Source organism: Marmota flaviventris, chromosome 7 (assembly GCF_047511675.1).
Source record: "Marmota flaviventris isolate mMarFla1 chromosome 7, mMarFla1.hap1, whole genome shotgun sequence".
Taxonomy (NCBI): domain Eukaryota; kingdom Metazoa; phylum Chordata; class Mammalia; order Rodentia; family Sciuridae; genus Marmota; species Marmota flaviventris.
This window is the reverse complement of record NC_092504.1, coordinates 127,519,867-127,535,543: the sequence shown is the minus strand read 5'-3', so window position 1 is coordinate 127,535,543 and position 15,677 is coordinate 127,519,867. Positions and strand designations below refer to the sequence as shown.

The 15,677-nt window shown below is 41.5% G+C and overlaps 1 protein-coding gene across 1 annotated transcript in view; it reads right to left on the bottom strand.

Moving 5' to 3' along the window:
- The window catches only part of Rnf150 (ring finger protein 150), a 215,053-nt gene that overhangs the window by 52,456 nt on the left and 146,920 nt on the right, over positions 1-15,677 (bottom strand). Inside the window, exon 5 of the mRNA XM_027926708.2 lies at positions 1,190-1,286. Within this exon, the coding sequence (XP_027782509.1) occupies positions 1,190-1,286 (97 nt within the window). The remainder of the gene's footprint in view (positions 1-1,189; positions 1,287-15,677) is intronic.

The window sequence follows — 15,677 nt, the reverse complement described above, 5'->3', positions numbered from 1 at the left end:
ACCTTGAATGCACTACGCATTAGCAACTCTGATCTGAAAATTTAATGCATTGCCTTTGAAATCTAGCTCAAAGCTCCAGCCACGTGAGTTGATTTGTGTTTTGTGTATTGATCGTGAAAACCAGCACACAGCTGGCACGGGGCAGCTGATGCAGGGTGAGAAACCCAGCCAGTGCATGTCCCCAGAATACATCGGGGTGTCTTCTCTAACAGTCACTCTGAAGTTCCTAATTAGCCCTTTGGCATTAAGGAAGACTTTGATATGTGATCTGATGCCTTGCTTTTTCAGTGGCATCTTGTGACTGTGAACATTCTCTTTGTTCTCTGCCATTAGTAGTGAGACATGACAAACAGGCAGGTTGCAGCAAATACAGCGGGATGCGGGTGGCTGGCTCTGCGTGTTTGTGCGGCTTCTTTTAGACAGTGCCTTATGTTTTTGCACATCTCTGAGACTGGCTCATTTCCTACCCTCTTCTGCTTAGAGGGGATAACACACAGCAGCTGGTGCCTCACCAGCCACCACTTGTGGGGTTCACTTGATACTGTCCCAGGAAAGTCTTTCACTGGAGCATCAAGCCAGCTGGCGGGTTCTCCTTGCATTGGAGAGAGCTTTTGAAAACACGTGACTGAGGGAAGCAGCTTAATAATAGTGCAAAACTTAAGTGTCTCTGGCTCTGCTTTCCTGTTTGCCCAAGCTCTCTGCAGAGATCTGGGTTAACAGAGGTCTGGAGCCTGGTTCTCGGCCGCTGTCCTGCCCTCCCTTAGCTGGAAGGGACTTGTTGCCTCCCAAAAGTAGGTGACCATGGGGCAACACCTGAAAGTGTGGCATGCAGATCTCTTTGATGTCTAGGCTGGGGTGATGACCACAGAGGTGGTCAATGTGCAGTGGCCCAGCATACCTCTGCTGGTGTCCCAGCTGCCCTCCAAAAAGACGCCTGTGAGCTGCACCAGTGGCATCTTGACTCATGGATAAATTCAATGGATGTGGTGGAATGGGTGATGTCCTCAGATTGAGAAAAAGTGACAGGAGAAATGTTTTCAAACATGGAGTTCTCTTGGGGCCTCATTGGATGACATCATTGCTATGTGACTGAGAGGACATAGAAAATCCAGGTAAGAAGCTTTCTCACTGCTCTGGGGGTAAAGCAGAAAGACAGACATTACGATGGTGTAGGCTGTGCTGTGCTTACCGGGATCCCTAGGGCTTTAAGAATGTTCATCTTGCACATGGGGCAGGTGCGATGGTCTAGAAGCCAGGGGTCAACACAGGACTTGTGGAAAAGATGCCTGCAATGAGAACCATACATCTTAGAGCGGTGGTGGCAGCAGAGACTACCTGTTCCACTATAGACCAGCAGCCTGCCCAAGGTCCCTCAATTGCTGGATGGGTGGCAGGTCCAAGACTCGAAACTCAGTCACCTAGTTCCTGGACCACTGGGTTTCCCACTATATCCTGTCCAAAATCTGTGTGGATCCCGGGATTGACCTATCTGATTTGCAATGGACTCTTCCACGTTTCAGACAGTATAGAGAATGTAGAAACTGAGGGATTTCTCTCTTCCTCAATACAAGGAACGTTTAATGGTAAGAACACAAGTGGCGAAACCTGAATAGACCCTGCAGGATGACTTGGTAGAGGCTATTTTTAAAAAAAAAAATCCAAATTCCATTTCCCACAGTCAGAAGACTACTGCAAAGTAGAGGCTGACTTTCATGAATATTTGGGTCAAACATAAAGGGCGTAAGAGCTCCTGGGAGCATTTAATAACACAAATGACTTCCTCGTTGTCATGGCTGCTGTCAGGTCAGGAGACAGCGTGAGGGGCTCTGTGGTTCCCCTGGGGGTGCCTGTGGCTGGCTGCACCTTGGTGTGCTCCACCAGGTGGCCAATCTTATGTGCCAGTTGGGGCCTTCATATGATGGCAGAAGGTGGGCATGAGGAGGGTTTCCTAACAGAACTTTCTCTCAACTCGACTCACAAAATCCCACACACAGATATCAGGAGCTTCTAACTCACAAGACTCCATACCATGCATAAAAGCAGTCAGAATTTCCTGCCTGAAGCAAGGAGAGAGAACATTGCCAGTTTTCAGTAGGAGAGCTTTCTAGGACATTCCATCCGGGCCTGCATCTGTCTGCTGCATAGAGCTCTATTCTTGAATCCTTCCATTCTGTTCTCTCATTTTCATCTTCTTCTGTTCTAACAGTTCTGAAAAAAAACTAATTTGCTTTGTATTAAGAGGCTTTGGGTTCAAATGCTTAAAAAGTACCCCCATATTAGAGAAGAGTCTTGGAAATGCCAGGGTTTAGATAGAAATCCATAAGAACTCAAGTGCTGAGGACAGGATGAGGGGTACACAGGGTGGGATCAGACTGGGAACTAGAAAAGCAGAGGAGCAACAGGCTGTGCTGTTCTATTTCCAGATCATTGTCCAGAATGCCCTGCAGATCAACTGCTTAGAAAGCATATATCTCATTCATTCTTTCCTTTATTCATTTGTTTATTTAGCAGGTAGTATATGCCAAGAACTGGGCTCAGTACCATGAATCAGCACAACAGTGACTTAGGTCCTTTCCTCAGAACAACGGGAATGGCAGATATGAATAAAATAGTATTTGAATAGACTACTTGGTGAAAATAATACCACTTTCGAAGGTCAGAAGGTTTGGAGGTGGGGCTTAAAGTGTGAGATTTATCCAAGTTCAGAGAAGATTTTCCTGAGGAAGTGACACAGCCCCGAGCTGGGCACTGGAAGGCAGCCAGGCCACTATGTGTGGGGGTGGGTGTGTGGGAGTGGGTGGGTGGGTAGGGGAACAGGGCCACAAGGAGAAGGGTGACTGGTACCTGGGGATGAAACCACTCCCTGTACCCCAGGAAGCAAGGCTGACCTCCCTAGGTTAAGGTTCCATGATTACTCAGGAAACAAGGGCCTAATTGAAACTTGCTCACCAACTGGTGGTGCTCTTGGGGAAAAGGTCAGACATCCTGGTCCCATTTGAACATTCCTGGGAGGCAGATGACTCATCTGTTTTCTGCACAAGTGCAGGAATAAGGATGGTGACAGCACCAACCATTAGGGCTTTAACATTTTGGCCTGCATTTATTCTCGAGGGCCCCTGGTGATTTCTGCACATCAGCTTTCTCTCCTCTGTGATGGCTGGTATTCCTGTGCCAACTCTCAGTGCTATTGTACCCAGCTGTTCAGTCAATACTAATCCAGGTGTTGCTGTGAAGGTGTTTTGCAGATGTGGATAGTATCTATAGTTGGTTGACTTTAAGGAAAGGAGATTATCCTCAGCAATCTGGGTGGGCCTTATCCAATCATTTGAAAGGTTTTCAGAGCAAAGCAAAGTTTTCCCTGAAAAGAAATCCTGCGAGACTATAGCATCTGCTCCTGGCCCAAGAATTTGCAGCCCTAGGCCTGCTCTGCAGACTTCAGACCTAACAGCCCTTTTCCCCATGCAAGTCAATTTCTGGAAACACCTCTCTATATATTGGGCGCTCTCTCTCTCCCACTGTTCAGTTTTCCTGGAGAATCCCGAGACATCCTCCAGTTAGTATACAAGGTCAACAAGAGCAAAGTCCACATTTGTTTGATTCCCTCTTGTATCCTGGCATCTCCATTAGTTTCTGGTACGCAGCTGATGCTCAGGGCACATTTGCCACGCGAGTGGATATCTACTCATTCAAGGACCCGCCCTCTCCCAGCCTCTGCTGGCTCATCAGCTTTCATCTGTGCACTCTTCCCGTCTTCGCCCATTCACGGCTTCTCTGCTCTCCTCCGTGGCTCCCTCATTCACCATTGCATCATCTTTCTCCCTGTATTACTGCAGGAGCATCTTAGCTGCTCTCTGAGCTGCCAGGACTTTCCTGTTCTCTTCATCCCACTCGTTGTTGCCAGATTTATCTTCCTAAAATAGAGCCCCAGCTATGTCACCCTCTTGTTCCGTTCTGTTCTGTGCCAGGAGCTGGGTACAGGGATGAATAAGACAAGGCCTCTCCCTACAAGGCACAGCCCCCCAGACTTGTCAACTAAAGCCTTGTCAACTAAAATGAAAAGACCAAGGAAAGTTTATAATCCTGGGTTCACTGTTATTTTGTTATTTTCAGTCTTAGGCAATTCACCTTAGCTCTCTAAGACTCAGTATCTCATGGTGAAATTTCATCTTGTAGGTTTCGAGTTTGCAAGTGAATGACTGTGGTGGTGGTGGTAGTTGGGGGTGGGTAGAAAACACTGCCCACAAAGCTTAAACACAATTCTTGGTACTCCTCCATATTCAGCCATCATTCATCTTATTAATAGCACTCTACTGCACCTTAATTTCAGAAATTATGATTACTATGATTTCCATACTTCAGTAGAACCATTTTAACATAGAAAGCAAATAACTACAATTTTAAAAATTATGAACTAAGAGAAAAAAAGAAAAAAGACATATAGGGCAGTCATGGTACGATTAACAAATATTTATTAATTTCTAGCACCATATTTCTTGTGCCAGTCACCTAATATGTAAACTATATCTTCATAATTAGGGTTGTGAAATAGTTTTCCCCTTCTAAATGGAAAGAAAAAGTCACTAAAGGAATAGAAAAAGAATCTAGAGTTAAATGAAACAGGTCAACAGTTCAGGAAACACCTGTAAGGTGCAATCTGAACACATTTTATTTGTTCAATTCACAGCAGAGCCCTGACCGTTCCCACATTTTAACAAGTGCTGCCTAGAAAGGACATAAAGGGGAACAGGAAGGACACATAGAGGAGAAATAGGTCATGACAGTCTATCTCTTAACAGTCCTAACAAATTGGAAATATAACAGAAGGTTATGTAGGAGGAAGACTCAAACTTTTCCTCCTGTTCATCAAAGGGAGGCAAATACTGTGGAAAGAGTTCAACACAGCTGGGCACAGTGACACATGCCTGTAACCCAGCAGCTTGGAAGGCTGAGGCAGGAGGATTGCAAATTCAAGGCCAGCCTCGGTGACTTAGCAAGAGCCTCAGCAACTTAGAGAGACTCTGTCTCAAAAAAATAAATAAAAAGGGCTGGGAATATGACTCAGTGGTAAAGTGCCCCTGGGTTCAATCCCCAATCCCCCTGCCCCCCAAAAAGGAAAAGAAAGAAGAAAGAGTTCAACGCCTACAAGTGCAAGTGAGGATGCTCACGATTACAGGATGATGCTGAGATGATTACAAATAACAAGTGCCTACATTTTTAGCAATATGACAAACCAAGCTAAACTAATCTCCACATCTATTGATTCTGGTTCTCTGTTGTTCTTTCACCTAGTTGTGTGATTCCCTCCCCTATGAAGTGACATTTCTTCTCTGCCCAGAGAAGGAAGAGGTCTTTGTGTTTGTTCAATCTCATCCACTTTTATTGGTTTCTTCGACCCTGCCACCCTGCAGCTGAGATTAGGATTCTGTGGGTGTTGGTACCAACGCAAGCTGTTTCATTCTCCTTAATGAAAGCTTATTAAAGAATGTGAGTCACTCAGGTACCTGAGAATCCCATACTGCCAGGCAACATCGACTATTTAAAACAGATACCCAGAGCATTGATGGGTAGCTGCAATGTTCCTTCAGAGCCTCTGTGTCTTATATGCAAAGTTGTCAATGAAACCAGGGTGAGTTTTAAATGGAAAAACCCCACCGACAGTGTCTGCCACCTCCTGTGTCCCTATCATGTACCAGGCATGTGACATACAGAACTGATTCACAACCAGCCTTTGAGCTGAAAATTATTAGACTAGTTTTATGGAGGAGGAAGTTCAAGTTCATTAAAGAAAGTTCCCTAAAGAGTTGGTAAGCTGTAGGAGAGAGGACTCAAACCCAGTCCTAACCTTGTTATAAAGTCAGTGCTTTTACCGATTCTGTATTCCTTGGGTCTTCTTGCCATGAGTTATGGGTAAGAGGGTAGATGAAAGCATTCATACTTTTATTTTTTACAATGAACTTCTGTCCTCCAGCTTCAAGTGCTTGACCTCTCTGAGCTTCAGTTTCCTCATTTATAAGATGAAGATAATAATAGCATCCATCTGAGGCCCTCAATACTGTTCTTCCAATATGCCAGCTCTCCCTCTTTTAGGTACCCAGAAAGACCACAGGTTCTCCTAGTGGCAGCTGTAGTCATGTAAGTAATTCTATCCGATAAGCTACAAAGAAAATAATCAGTTTTACTTTGGGATGTGGCACTTAATGATTGCTCTGTCAATTAGCAATTGCTCTGTCAGTTAGCATTATAACTTGCAGGTTATAATGAAAGTTATGAGTGACTGCATCATCAGTCCAGCTGTGGTGAGCAGACTCTCCACTGATACATGACAGATATGGAGCACAGGAAGTCTCTGTCATGTTAAGCCATGGGCAGATTTTGTTACTGCAGTGAAACCTTGCCTATCCTGACTAATAAAATACCTACTAGGGTGGATGTAAGGATTAAGTATTTGTTTGGTAAGGGTTCCAAGGATTAGAGTGATGTTAGTTATTTTGAGTCATGTAGGTGCAACACACAAAGTGACAGGTCATTAACAGGTGCAAGTGAAACCACCTTGGGATTCAGGGAAAGGAGCTATTACTTTGTGAGGAAATTAAGAAGTTGTGTGATGTCATATGGCTTTTTACATAATGCAAAGGATGGAAAGAACTTGGAAGTGGGATGATAGGAGGAGAACATGTCAGGGAGAAGGAATTTCAGGAGTCAAGGTAAAGAAGCAACATCATGGCAGGTGTGGGAAATTCAAATTGGCTGAAATGCATAAAGCAGAAAATAAAGTTGGAAAATAGGTGTCCACATTAGCCTTCTGAGATGGACCAAGCAGGGAGGAGGTCTGAGCCATGAGGAGAATGATGATGGGCCTCGTTCCCTGTGAAGATGGGCTGACTACCACCACATCACTTCCTTCTGTCCCATTTCACCTTTCCATGTCTCCTATAGGGAAAGCCCTGTAACGAGGAGGCTGCAGTCACCACTTGATACTTGGTGTAGATCAGGACAGGTAAGCGGGCACCTGCCCTCCTACCATCAACGCCATCCCTGGCCCAGTGCTTACCATGGGCATTATGCTGTTATTGGTCTTGGGCTTGATGGGAAATGGTTGGGCCAATTATGAGAAACCTGTTCTCCTGATTCTCCTGTTTTGGTTTATGCAGACTCATTTAAAAGAAAAAAAGGGGACAAGAGGGTAGGTACCCAGAACCAGTACTAACCATATTCTGGACTAAACATAATTACTTTGTTTTGGCAAGTTAATCTGATGGCAATTTCATGTGATGGAGTGGGAGGGTAGAGGGCAGAGATAGAGAAGGCAGTAAATAAATTCCTGTGCACCTCACAACCACTGTCCTATGAAAAAAGGCTGCTCTGCTTCAGGCCCATGATAATAAGCTTGGAAAGCGAAACTGGACAATTTGCAGACAAAATCTTGATTTGGTTTTCTTGGGGTGTTTGGACATTTGGCTTAGAGTCACTTGGGGATGTCTAAGAATTTGAGCCAAAACTACAGCCCCAGGGAGATATGGGTTTAGCAGTGCTGCCACACAGAGCAGGGATGAGGGAAGGCAAGGTGTCACATGCACTGTCCCACTGTGAGGACACCTGGCTTGGCTCTGGGCCCTGAGACACCCTCCACCCCCTACCCTCTGCCGAGTTAGGATATTATCTTGATAAAATCCAGAAGCTATGGTGGTACTTGCCCGACCTACATCACAGGCTGTTGAGATACAGATCAGATATTATATGTAAATGTGCTTTGTCAACTGTAGAATGATTGTCACAGTTAAAATGTTATAATGACCAACCATTTATTTCACCAAGCTCTCCATTGTATGGGGCTTAAATAGCATGAAAAGAAAACCTGACAAAACTAAAATGAACTGTATCAGAATGTCTTGGCACTAAACTCAATTTCTGTTTGAACTACAGGGGAGGTTGTCCATATTTTGGGAATGCAAGTTATGAGGGACTCACTTCACAGGGAGTCTCACTCCTTGGGGTTCTGCAGAGTGAGGCTCTGTACTTAGAACTTGGCCCTGGTCTAATTATATCGCTTGGCTGGGCCCGTGAAGCTGGTTGGCATCATCCTGTGTGTCTACTTGATGGATATGACTGAGGATCAGGACATTTGAAGTCAGAATGCCATATTTAACCAGGAAACTGCAGCGCAAGATCTCTTTCCTAAGCCGGCCTTTGCTCTGCTCAAAGACAGCAGAAACAAACAGGTCAGATAACTTGGTCTTCCTGCATTGCCATCTTCTTTCATGTTTCCTTCCTTTAATCCCTTAATTAAATGATAGCTACGTAAGTAGTGCACGTAAAAATCTGAAGTAACGGAAGAAAAATGGATAGAAAACACCATCAGCAAACTTTGAACTTCAATGTTATGCCATTTTGACTAAAGTATAAAGTCAACTGTTATTTTCTTTAAAATTCTACGGCTTCTTTGGTCCTTTTGCCCTCCATTACTGTAAATGAAGGTATGATATGCATTGAATGTATAAATTGTAAGCAAGCTTGGGGCTACTTAGGTGTGAACATATTTATGTACATACCATCATATGAAGAGGCACACCTCTCCATCACCCCAGAGACCCTCCTTGATCCTGGCCAGTCTGTACCCTCTCCTGCCATGTGGCCACCACTCTGGCTTCTGTCAGCACAGGCTAATTTTGTTTGTTACTGAATTTCATATAAATGGAATCATAAAAATCATCCTTTTGTTCCTGGCTTCTTTTGCTCAAAATAATGTGAGGGTTTTTTTGTTTGTTTGTTTCAGATTCACCTGTACCTGATGGACATTGATCGATTGTTCCCTTTTGTGACTGAGTAGTATTCCATGGATTAGATGTAATCCAATTTGTTTGAAGATTTTTTTTCCTGTAATTACTAGGATATTTTCATTTTCTGATTGCTGTGAATAGACATGATATGGCCACTCCTATTCAAATTTTTCTGTGAACGTGTTCATTTATTTTTCTTGAGTAGGTATCCAAGAATTAAACAGTCATGTTACAGAATAGTGTGCATTTAATTTTGCCAGAAACTGTCAAACAAATTTCCAAAGTGGTTGTGCCATTCTAAATTTCCACCACTGGATGGCTTTTTATTTAGCCAAGAATGTGAAACTATGTTCTCAAAAGGATAAATTAAAAAAAGAAAATTTTTTTATTAACAACCACCATTGAGATATATCAGCATAAATTTTTTGATAAATTTAAAAATGTAGTTAAACCAATAAACTAGATTATTCCTTGATAGGGAATTATTAAAATAAGGAGAGATAAAAACACAAATATAAGAATTCATCAATTTTATAACAAAACTACTTCATTCTGCTAATCAAAATATATCATTAAAAAAAAAGCTGGCTAAGGTGGTGCAAGACTTAATCCTAGTGACTCAGGAAGCTGAGGGAGGAGGATTGCAAGTTCAAGGCCAGTATGAGCAACTTAATGAGACTCCGTATCAAAATTTTAAAAGGGGCTGGGATGTAGTTCAGTGGTAGAGTGCATGTCCCCAGTATGAAAACAAACAAACAAAAAATCCCAAGCAGCATTTACCCAAAATAAAAACTAAAATGTTAAAACTACTTAATATCTAATCACAGTTTGTAAATTCTAGAATATACCATACCCCTCTAATTTTGACATATTTATATTAGGAAACATATTCAATGATAATTTACATCAGATATCATGTTATATAAAGAGCTTATAATAGAAGTAATAGTCCAGAAAAAATTAAAGATATGGGAATTAAAACTATGCTAATATTTGACTATCAGATGGCAAGATACTTTAGAAATGTGCAATTTCGTGGCCCTGGAGGAGCACTAATGTAAGCACTGCTCATACTGCTAGTGAGCTGTCAATCATTACCATCTTTATCAACAGCAATTGGCTAAACTTCTCCAGATCCTTCAAAATCACTTTTGATCCAGTATAAAGATTCACTTTTAAGGATGCATTCTAGGGTTAAGTTCAGAAACAAAACAAAACTAAGGTCATAGTGATTAAAAAAAAAAAAAAACTGGTAGCAAGTTAAATGCTGAAAAATAAGAGTGTGAAGTTCAATACACTCCCATCATCATTATTATACAATGATGAAATTATCTTAAAATAATTTTAAAGTCATGGAAAAATGCTTACTTTTTAATGTAAACTGAGATAGTAGAATAAAAACGGTATTAATGACTCTACAATGTTTAAAAATATACACATATGGTGTTAATATATGCTTTATACAAACTAAATTTACCAATAATTATCTTTTTGAATAGAGATTATTATCTTGGTTAACTTCTTTATGCTTCTCTCTGTTTTCAAAAATTTCCACAATTAGGAATGGAACCTTGAAAGCTATTTTTAGAAACATCGCATATATAAACAGACAGCTTTAAATAGAATGCCCCCAAACCTAATTTGCATAACATGGGAATAAAAGAGTAAGTTGAAGATGATGAATACAGCCAATGATAATCATTCTTTTCAAAAAAAGAAAGAAAGAAAGAAAGAAAGGAACTCGGAAGAAACCTGTTTCTAATCGAGCATACCTAACAGGCATGCTGGGTAAAATCAGGACAGGCACTTTCTGGCTAGAAAGTGCTCTTTGTTTTCCACTTCACCAGTTAGAGGGCTTGTAATCCAAATCCTGATCACATTACAGCATTTTATAAAATTCTTTTACTTACAAAGACCTTGGCATTTTCTGTCCACAGAGACATTCAGTTCACTTTACTCATCTTAAAATCAGACTGATCTCTAGGTTTAAATCTCTTAAGGGGTGAGTGTCTATTTGTGAGGGTTCAGTAAAACTTGATTGGGATTCTTTGAATTTTCAAATACTAACATAGTATTCATGGATATATCATGATCTATACTTTATCGTATTATGTTGTTTGCTATGATCGTGTGCTGGGCAGGATGCACCCATGAGAGCCCCTCCTCCCCTCTAAAGGGAAGTTCATAAGTGAATATCATTCCAACTTTGATTTTGCCTTTGGTTGCCATTAAGGATTCATGACTCAACAACCACAAGACTCTTAAGAAAAGCAGGGGAGGTTTTGAACTGTCCAGGTGGGCTTGTTTGGAAGTATCCATTAAGGACAAGCAAATTCTCCAAAGGCATTTTTGAAGTGGATGCCATGTTCTCAGCCACACTAGCTCAGTAAATCTCACTAATTTGATTCTAAGGGGGGACTTCTGGCAGCCAACTCATCTTTGAGCCTTTGTATACTTGCATGTTCAGAAAGCTTTATTTAGGGCTCCTTCTACTATTTACCCATTTCTCTACACTAGATGTCTCCCAAGCTGCTTCTCTGGGAGGGGAAAATACCACCTGTCCTTGGGGACAGGAGCTAATGGAATAAAGTATTTGAGAGGTCAATTAATAAGTAGATCTGTGTTAAAACCCTTATCAGTCAGTCACATCAACTGAGAAAGAGAAGCAGCTGACAGTCTGACTAGTTAGATGATTTATGAGCATCTTGTCAACTGCAGACACATGGGATGTGTGTAACAGACCTTTGAAGAAGCCATTGAAACTAGAACACCAAATACAGACAGTGACTTTTCAGCAGCCCTCAAAAAATTCCTTGTCCAAGTCTCCAGACCTGACCTTTTAGGTTCAGTCTAACTTAGCCATTGCAATGTAATTAGGACTTTCTTCAAAAGTTAGGACATCTATTCCCCCAGTTAACACATACAAGCTTCATTTTTTTTTTAAATAATTTGGTACCAGGAATTTAAACCAGAAGCACTTAACTACTGAGCTACATCTCTAGTCCTTTAAAAAAATATTTTATCTAGAGACAGAGTCTCTCTGAGTTGCTTAGCGCCTTCCTAGTTGCTGAGGCTGGGTTTGAACTTGCGATCCTCTAGCCTCAGCCTTCTAAATTGGGATTACAGACACACACCATGTATCCAGCACAAAAGTTTCATAGTCCCTTCACTATTACTCTGTGTTGTACTTTAACAGGAACCATTTATTCCATTTTTTAATTTTTAGCTTGGAATATCAATGTGTTTAAATCTCCATGTCATTTCTTTTAACACTAATGATGCTGTTAGTCAGTGTTCTAATGTTTATAAAAGTGTAGCCTCACATTTAATGAAGAAAATAAAGAGAACTGATAGAGAAATTTAGCCACATTTCTAAAAGGAGAGAAGAGAAAGGAAGGGTAACAGTTTTACACAGAGAATTCAACAACTGTCTGTCCAAACTAGAGCTCTGTCTACATGACCCAGTGGTGGGAGTCTTGAGGTCTGGAAAACTCTCTAAACGAAGGTTTCTGAAGATAAGCCAAAGCTGGTCAAGTGTTCTTGTTGTTGTTTATATAATTTGTTTTGTTTGTGTATGATTAAAAAAAATCTGTTTTAGTTGCTGAAATCTGCTCCTTGTGCTATGATTTTTGAGTGATAGTGTAGAAGCTACTGGACTTTTTGCTATTTGAAATCTGAATGAAAAGACAGGACCATGTTTTATTTTATTTATCATATTTACTTTTTTGTGTGTGTGATGCTTGGGATGGTGCAGGGCCTCCCATACGCCAGGCATGCCACTAAGCTACCATCCCAGCCTAACATGACCATGTTTTAAATGGAAAGAAATTCAGATGCAGCCATCAGTCACCAGCCTGAGGAATGGACATCCATTCTGTGGTGGCTTATTCCTGGGTCTCTGGAATAAATAGATCCACGTCACCACATACCAACACAAATACATGAAATAGTCTCCTAACTGGTCTTCGGACTCCAGCTACATCCCCTGGAGCCACACTCCACTCTAGAGCCAGAGTGCTGGCTGTGACTCACTAACCACAAGGATCCCCAGCACTTGGCCACCATCCAGGCCCTGCAGCTGGGCACTACATCTTTATTTTTATTTTTTGAATTTAAAACATGGTCATGTTAGGCTGGGGGTGGGGGTGCTTAGTGGGAGAGTGCTTGCTTGGGAGGGAGAAGGCCCTGTACCATCCCCAGCACCACAAAAAATAAGTAAATAAATAAATTAAATGTGCTCATGTCTTTTGATTCAGTTCTGCACAACCCGGGCTGCTTCCCTTCATTTCTGACATGGGTCTTACACTCCAGCAGCTCCAGGTTCCCACTGTTGTCTTTGCTTAGAGTGTGCTTATCTCTAACTGACTGGAAACAACTTTGCAGAATATAACAGTCAATGTGAATCATCACTTAGAAAGAAGGAAATAATGTGAATTTGTGAACTAAGATTTACACACAAAGCTATTTAGCACAGCCTGATTGATAAACAGCAACAAGAAGTGTGTATGGGGAATAGCTTAAACATTCAAACAAAAGCAGATGAATTATGGTACAGGGGTGCTACAGTTTGGATTTAAATGTTACCCTAAGGTGGCCCGTCCGTTAAAGCGTGGTCCCCAACCTGGCACTAATGGAGGTGAAGGAAACTAACTGGTGGGCTCTAGTGGGAGGTCTTAGGACTCCAGGGCTGTGCCCCTGAATGGGACAATGGCATCCCAGCCTCTACCTTGCAACTTGGCCGAGAGGTGAGTGGTTTTGCCATGTGTTGCCACACTATGTGCTGTCTCACCACCCTATGTGCTGTCTCATCATGGGCCCAGAAGCACGAAACCATCAGAGTAGGGACTAAAATCTCCAGAAATGTAAGCTAAAATCAGCCTTTTTTTCTTTATAAATTGATTATCTCAGGAATTTGTGACACTGACAAAAAACATACTTGGTATGGTATGTGGATTTAAAATGACGTTGCTTCAGGTTTTAAAGACATGGGACACATTTATTCTAGAAAGGTCTCTAGGTAACTTAGAAGGTGCAGATATCCAAGAAGACACTGTAAGTGTCAAACAAGAATGAAAAATGAAAATGGAGATCAAAAATGGAATCAGAAATGAGGGTAAAAATGCCTTTTGGGTATGAGTAAGATATAAATCTGGCTCTTAGCTCTCTATCAACACAAGAAATCTGGATATGGGCTGGGATATAGATCAGTTGATAGAGTGCTTGCCTCACATGCACAAGTCTGTGGGTTTGATCCCCAGCACCACACACACACACAAAAAAAAAAATCTGGATAGTGTCACAATTCAGTATCTACAAAATAAGAACATTTCCCTTGGTTGGGAAAAAGTTATTCTACAGGAGAAGTGCTCTGGTGGGTCCCCATGCAGAAGTCAAGGCACAGCAAGTGCCCTGAGACTGCTTCCACAGTGACTGCTGGCAAAAGCTTTGGAGATGGACCAGATCACTTCTCTGGGGAGCTAATACGACAGTGCTTGTTTTTAGGTTCTTATGAATTTATAAAAGTACATTTTAGAAAAACATAAGGACTGGATTACATTTCAATTAATTTTCCCAAAGAATAATTTTTTTCCTAGTCACAGTTTTGATATACTTGCCAAAAAAAATTCCTGAGGTCTAGCTAATCTAGATTTTAATCTGACAATTAAAAATAGACTCATCTGAATGAATAATGAAGGGGCAAGACACAAGCAGGAAGTTTAGTGAGAGGTGACTGCAGAAGGTCAGGACAGATGTGATGGTGGTAACAATGTTAGTAATGATGTAATGTAATAGTATGAATGATAATGAGAACAATGATCATAGCAACACTTACTCTTGATATTGCAATAATAGCAATAACAATAATAATAATAATAATAGACATAAAATTATTATTCTTTATCAGATTTGGGGTATATAAAATTCAATTTAGTCAACCAACTTTATTGGGTCCTAAATCCAAATATCAGTTCCAGTTTCTTTTTAGTAAAATTCAAATTGAAATTAAAAACAAAACACACACACATACACACAAAATTCATACTTGGGGAATGAAGAGTCATTGTTTAGTGAGTTCAGTGTTTCTGTTGGGGACCAAGAAGATGTTCTGGAGATGGGGCACAGCAATGGGAATCTACTTTACCTTGAACTACATACCTGAAAATGGTCAAAAAAGTAAAATTCGTCATATATATTTTCCAAGCCCAGAAATCTACACCAGAGTTACGTGCTTTAACAGAGGATCTTGCTCAGGCACACCTCAGATCCCATTGTGAAGAGCAAGGAGTCCAATAAACCCTGGGCCTGGGGAGCTGCTGACTTCACTGTCAGAGCAGGCATGGCCAAGGATGGCATCTCCATGCTGTTGGAAATCAGCTTCAATGTTTGGATGTTAAACATCAGGGGTGCACTTTCTGACTAGAAGGTTTCAGGATAGGTGTTATTAGTTCTTTACTTTATTCAACCATCTCTATGTGTCCTGCTATCAAGACCTCTTTCAATTCCATGCAGCACTGCCAGTGCCGCTTCTTGGAGTACCAGCCAGGAAGCACTATTTAGAAAAAGTAACTAGAGGTCAGAGGTTGTGAACAAGGTGAGAATTGGGGACCATCTGCACAAGATAATAAATTCTGTTTGAGAGGATTTTACTTGTCATCCAACACTGCTGATAACAACCCAGCAAGACACGGTGCCTCTGCAGGACACATCAGCCAATGATAGCATCAACCATGAGACACTGTTCTCTGTCTTCTATAGTGAGGTGGAAAGGTGAACTGTGAACAGCTCATCAGTGGATTATTAGGTAAGCTCAAGGGGGCCAGGACAAGTTCCTGTTTTCCCTCCGTGGAAAAGTCTGGCTGGGCCATGAAAAGACTTTCAAGAAAGGTTTCTGCAGAAGTA